A 6,928-nucleotide genomic window follows, 5' to 3' on the forward strand; every position below is an offset into this window, starting at 1 on the left:
AAATATATATTCACATATTGAATAAATAAAAAAAAAAAAAAAAAAAAAATATTATATGCATATGTAATTTATATAAATACATTAAATTACATAATCGTCTATTATTATTATTAAAATTAATAATATTTATTTTTTATTATTTTTTTTTTTTTTTTTTATAAATTATCTTTGAATACATAGAAACGTGGTATACATTATTTACAATTTTTATATCATTTCAAATGTTCTATTTTCATATAAATATTTCCTTTTGAACGTTCATTTTTTTTCTTTTTGAACTGTTACATTAAAATATGGAACATTAATTAATATTATATTATTATTTATTCATTTATTATTTATTTATATTTTTCTTTTTTTTTTTTTTTTTTTGTTGTTTCTCCATATACAAAATGTATAAAGAATGTTTATATATGATATATGAATAAACATCGTGCATGAAGAAAAGCTATAAAATAAAATATATATTATATTAAATATAATAATATATATATATATATATATTTAATATATATGTAAATTTTTGTTTTTGCTTTATATTTTTTTCTACCACATATTATATATATATATATATATATTTTCTTTTTTATTATTTTTAATTTGCAATATTTATAAAAATATATTTATATATATATATTTTTTTTTATTAAAAAATTCAAGTGTAATTTAAAGTATATACTTGAAATTTATAAAGAATACCACATGACATTAAATAAAAGTTTGTATATAAACATTAAACATATATTGTATTTATAAATATTTTAAATAAAATTATAAAAAATATATATATATAAAAAATATATATATAAAATATATTTATATATATATATATATATTTATAACGTGGCATGAATATTCTATCACCACGATTTATATAATGTTATGATATTTTAAAAAAATAAAAAGAAAAAAATATCAAACTGGTGATAGATAATTATATATGTATATGTATATTTTATTAGCCTTACTGAAATATGTTTAACGTGAGTATATTATATTATATATTGAAATAAATAAATATATATGTATATATATATATATTTATATATTTATATATTTATGTATTTATATATGTATGTATTTTTTTTTTTTTTTTTTAAAGAATGAAGATGAGTTAGTAGAGGAACAGCCAGGAGATTTGTCGTCCTCTTATGAAGACGATTTTTTATTTAAAACGAATGGAAAAAATGATGATGAAGAAGAAAAAAGAAAAAGATCAGAAGATATTAATTATTATAATGATATTTATAATGACCATTATGATAATATTATAACAAATTCTATTAAAAATTCCATTAAAGAAAGTGAGAGAAAAAATGAAATCAAAATATCAGACATTAATATAAATAATGATAATACATCTACCTTAGTTGTAAATTATAGAAAGAAAAAAAGAACCCACCTAAATGATACTTCATATTATTCATTGAAGTTACCAAAATTTATAGATGTATCTTTAGATATAAAAAAAAATAATAATAATAAAAACATAAATGATACTAATACAAATGCAGATGATATAAATAAGAATAATGATACATATATAATAAATGGGAAGGAACAAAATATTACTTTCAATAAATATTTTATTAATCAAGATGATCATATAACATTAGGGCAAAACAAAAAAAATAATTCTATCATACAATGGACATTTGATAATGAATTATATGAACAAATCAAATGGCAAAAAAAAAATAAAGAAAAAAAAAAAATAGATATTATAAATATAAATAATATTGATGCATATGAAAAAATTGAAGAATTTAAAAATACCCATAATTTTGAAGAAAATAAAACGAAAGAACAAAAAAAGAATTCATTACACATATTGTCAGCTAAACAAAAATTAAATGACAACAACAAAAATAATAATAATAATAAAAATAATAATAATAATAATTATTGTGATAATTATGATGACGATAGTAATGATGATGATATATTCCATGTTAAAGATTTTTTAGATAAATATGATATAGAATATCTAAGTGATAGTGATAATATAACTACTTCAAGCAACGAATCTGATGATGAAAAAAATATTTTATTAAAAAATCTTGAACTTCTAGAAACAAACTCTTTTATAGTAGAATATACTAATGGTCAATACTTTTTTTTTATAAATGAAAAAACCTATATGTTAGAACAAGACAAAGAAATCAATTATCTAATCGAATGTACTGATGAAAATATTATGCCGATCCATTGTAAATTAAAAAATAAATTCTTTATTAAATCAATAACTAAAGAGGACAAAGTTGATCCTTCAGATTTGAAGTTACAAAAAAGTCATGTATTCTATTCACTCAACGATCATAAAATATAAAAAAAAAAAAAAAAATTACACATATATATAAATAAATAAATATATATATATATATATATATATATATATATTTATTTATTTATTTTATTTTAATAATTGGAATATTTCCATGATTTATGTCATTCATTTTTTCAATAAAAAAATATAAATATTTTTAAGTTTATTCTTTTTTAATTTCATTATACTTTTATAATATTTCATTTAATGATTCTTTGTATATTATATGGAGCTCCATTTATTATACATAAAAATTTTATATATCTTTCATGGTTATTTTATAAAAGTTTTCAAAATATAAATATTTTTTGTTTCAATATATTTATTATGTAAATATAATATTTTTTATAATTAAATAATTTATTTATTATTTTTAATTTCATATAATTATAAAACTTTTATTTTTAATTAAAAGGTTTTGAATGGAATAATACAATAAAATAAAATACACATATAATATTATAAAAAAAATATATATATATATATAATATGTACCGTACATTTTTTTAAGAAAATATTAAGAATTACACATTACAATTAAATATGATTAATTTTAAAAATATTTATATATTAATAAATAAATAAATATATATAAAATAAATATATTGTTATATAAATGTATGATTCATATGTTAATATTTATACTAAATTGTTTATTTATTTATTTATTTATTTATTTATTTATTATTTCTTTCTTTTTTTTCTTTTTTTTTTTTTAATTATAATTATAAAACTTTGTAATATTTTAAAATAATATATTGTATTATAACCCTAAAAGAAAGAAAAGAATAAAACAATAAAATAAATATAAATATAAATATATATTTATATATTTATTTATTTATGTGGCAACACGTATCACATATAAATCAACTTATCAAAGTTATAAATATACCACTTTTATAAATATAATTATATAAAAATACCCCATTTCAAAAAAAAATACATATATGTAAGATTTTATTATATCAAAAAAATACAACATGGATTTTATAAAAGAACAATATAATTCATTAGTACTAGATCTTAGAAAGACATTTAGAAATAAAAGAGATGGAATATCTCACATTTTAAATGTAATATGTTTATTACTTAACGCATTGATGATATGGAAACTTTTAGTAGTATTCACAGGTTTAAAAAAAAAAAAAAATATATATATATATATACATATATGTTATAATTTTTTAATTATACAGCTAGCTATTTTTGAACAGTTATATATATGTGTATATATATATTTTTTTTTTTTTTTTTATTGCACGTTCATTAAATTGTTTAAAAATTTCCTGAACAGTTCATGCAAAATATTACGTGTTCACCATTAATTTACATTTCTTTATATATATATATATATATTTATTTATTTATATAATATTATTTATTTTTAAATTTGAACAAATTTTAGGATGTGAATCACCTGTTGTTGTTGTATTAAGTGGAAGTATGGAGCCAGGGTATTATCGAGGTGACACCTTGGCATTGTATAATCCTCCAAAAATACATGCGGGGGATGTAGTTGTATATCAAATAAATGGAAGAGATATTCCAATTGTTCACAGGATATTAAGTTTACATACATCAAAAGATAATAAATTTCACTTATTATCAAAGGGTGATAATAATAATATTGATGATAGAGGTTTATATGATCCACACCAATACTGGCTAGAAAATGAGCATGTCTTAGGTCTTTCTGTTGGTTACACACCATATATTGGTATATTAACCATATGGATAAATGAATATCCAGTAGTTAAATGGGCGATTGTTTCAATAATGTTAATAATGATATTACTTGGATATGAATAAATAAATGAATGGATAAATGAATGAATAAATAAATGAATAAATAAATAAATAAATAAATAAATAAATATATATATATATATATATATGTGCATATTTATGTTTATTATTATTATTATTATTATTATTTTTTTATTTTTATTTTTTTTTTTTTTCTAAATCCTTTTTCATATATCATTATGGAATAATTTTTTTTAGTTTATAATATATATATATACAATTATGTAGATAATTAAAAAGTGAATGCTTTTTATTTTATTCTTCGTTTAAATAAAAATATAGACACAAAAGAAACTTCTCCTATAATATTTTAATATTTTCATTTATTTTTTGTCATAATCTGAATTATGCGTGAAAGGATAATTTATGTGAAATTATATAAAGTATATATATATATATATATATATATATATTATAATATCTCATAATACCATTGCCCCTTCAAATATATATATTTTTTTTTATTTTTATGTAATTACATTATGATCTTATATAAAAATGCTTATTAAAATGTTAAAAGCATGAATACCTATATTTTTTTTTTTTTTTTTTTTTTTTTTTTAGGTTAATAACAAAACCATTCTCATGTTAGAATATTAAAATTGTTTCTTTGGTATCTTCATATTATATGCCAAAAACTATATATGTTTTTTTAATTTGTTTAATTTTATCTGGAGAACCAAATGATGCCTTTTTATTATAGTTTTTCTTAAATGTTAACTAATATTTTTTGATATGTACACTTGTCATTCGTATATATCAATGATATAGGCTGTGTTCGTATCCCCACCTTTTTTTTTTTCTTTTTTTTTTTTTTTTCTGAAAATGAAAAAATTAAACCTTTTTATCGGATGTATATCCTTGTACACTTTTTTTTTTTGTTATATTGCAAAAATTTCCTGCACAGTTCAGGTGAAAAATGGTGGAATTGAAAATTTGGCTAGTTCAAGTGGACTTTTAAAAAATGTGTTGAAGCATTCGCCAAGAATAAGTGAAGAAGAAATAAAAGAGAGTGAAATAAAAATAATAAAGAATGCTCATGAGGAGGAAAAGAAAATATTGGATAAGTATGGAGAATGTTTAAAGGATTATACATTGCCTTGTCCTAAATATTGGAAGAGTAGAAGAGATAAGTATGGAAAGAGTGTTTGTATAGCTCCTTCAGAATATAATGGTTTTTGTGAGCAAGTTCAGGCATTTGATGACTTTAGTGAGCATGAGAAGATGTCATATGAATCTAGTTGTAATGTAGATTGGGGATGTAAAGGTTCATCTAAAGAAATATGTGAAAGTGGAAAAAGAGATTATAATGATCCATGTCCTGAAGGATTTATTGTACAAGATGATAATAGTTGTAAAGCTGATATAAGTGTGTATCAAGGAATGTGTAATAATGAGAGTATAAATTTCACTCACCTGACAAGTTCAGAAAAAGAAAATTGGAGTATTGCATGCGAAGCTTATTGGCCTTGTTATACAGAATGTATATCTGAAGAGTATATATCTGATTGTCCTAAAAATTGGAAACAAGTAAATGAATATGATTGTATACCTGATAATAATTATAAAGGACCATGTAGAAATATAAAAAATTTTAAATATTTTACTTTGTCTATGAAAAAAGATTTTGAAGAGAAATGTAAGACCAAGTTTGAGTGTAATAATATTTGTGAAAAAAATTATGAACAAGAATGTCCATTAAATTGGAAAGTTCAAAATGGTTATTGTTTAGCTCCGAATACATTTGATTTATGTAAAAGAAAAAAAATATCCATTGAAAATATGACAAGAAAAGAAAAAGAAAATATTGAAAAAGAATGTTTTGTATCTTGGCCTTGTATAAATAATAAAAAAAATACAAACAAATCATATTGTCAAATAAATTGGCAACCTGAATGTCCTTTAGGATGGATTAAAAAGGAGGATAAACAAAATCAAAAGAAAGATGAATATGTTTGTATATTATCAAATGAGAAACAATTATATTATACAGATGAAAATAAGTTTAATTCATTAAATAAAGAAAAATGTACAAATATTTTTTTAAAAAAAAATTCTGATGAAGTTACAAAAAGGGAAATAGCATCTGTTTGTAACACCCCTTGGCCATGTTTAAATAATGAGAAGATTTATATTTCTCATGATGTTGTGCATGAAAAAAAAGAAAAAAAAAAAAATTTAAATGGGCCTCTTACAAATGAGGGGCAAATATATAAAAATGGGAAGTATCAAATAGTGGAGAATGAAAGAAATTCTTCTTTATCTGACATTATGAAGTAGAACATATGAAAATATATATATATATATATATATGTATAATATTTTTATCAATATATAAGTTTGTTTTTTTGTTTGTTTATTCTTTAATTTTTATTTTATAATTTTTTTTTTTACTTTAAAAATACAAAAGTGCACTTATATACATTTCAAAAATATAATAATATACACACTTTAAAATTTAAATGAAAAAGTTCCTTAAAAAAAAAAAAAAAAAAAGAAATAACATAATGATTATAAAGAAGAATGGTGTAACATTACCAAAAAAAAAAAAATGAAGATCTAATTTTAATTTTGATGGTGATTTTTTTTTCTGTTTTTTTTTTTTTTTTTTAAACTATAATATGGATTAAATAGAAAAAATAAAATAAATAAATTACAAAAAAATAGATAAGAGTCCAATGTTGTACATTTAAATATAATGTGTAAAATTATTTAACAATATATATATATATATAAATTTTTTTTTTTAAGTTTGAAATTTTTTGTTTTTAAGGTTCCCATAATATTTATAGA

General features: G+C 18.6%; 3 protein-coding genes across 3 annotated transcripts; all 3 read left to right on the forward strand.

Annotated features, from left to right (window-relative positions):
* Positions 1–974: 974 nt before the first annotated feature.
* PGSY75_1331200 (hypothetical protein) lies at positions 975–2,329 on the forward strand (the record flags this gene model as incomplete). Its single annotated transcript, XM_018787371.1, has 2 exons — positions 975–983; positions 1,103–2,329. The coding sequence occupies 2 exons, from the start codon at positions 975–977 to the stop codon at positions 2,327–2,329; spliced, it is 1,236 nt and encodes a 411-aa protein (XP_018640113.1).
* Positions 2,330–3,309: 980 nt separating this feature from the next.
* Positions 3,310–4,138, forward strand: PGSY75_1331300 (signal peptidase 21 kDa subunit; the record flags this gene model as incomplete). Its single annotated transcript, XM_018787372.1, has 2 exons — positions 3,310–3,460; positions 3,735–4,138. 2 exons carry the CDS (start codon positions 3,310–3,312, stop codon positions 4,136–4,138), a joined length of 555 nt encoding a protein of 184 aa, XP_018640114.1.
* Positions 4,139–4,960: 822 nt separating this feature from the next.
* PGSY75_1331400 (CPW-WPC family protein) lies at positions 4,961–6,415 on the forward strand (the record flags this gene model as incomplete). The annotated part of the gene is made up of 1 exon (XM_018787373.1): positions 4,961–6,415. One exon carries the CDS (start codon positions 4,961–4,963, stop codon positions 6,413–6,415), a length of 1,455 nt encoding a protein of 484 aa, XP_018640115.1.
* Between the last annotated feature and the right edge of the window lie 513 nt (positions 6,416–6,928).

Source organism: Plasmodium gaboni, chromosome 13, assembly GCF_001602025.1.
Source record: "Plasmodium gaboni strain SY75 chromosome 13, whole genome shotgun sequence".
In the NCBI taxonomy this organism is placed as follows: domain Eukaryota; phylum Apicomplexa; class Aconoidasida; order Haemosporida; family Plasmodiidae; genus Plasmodium; species Plasmodium gaboni.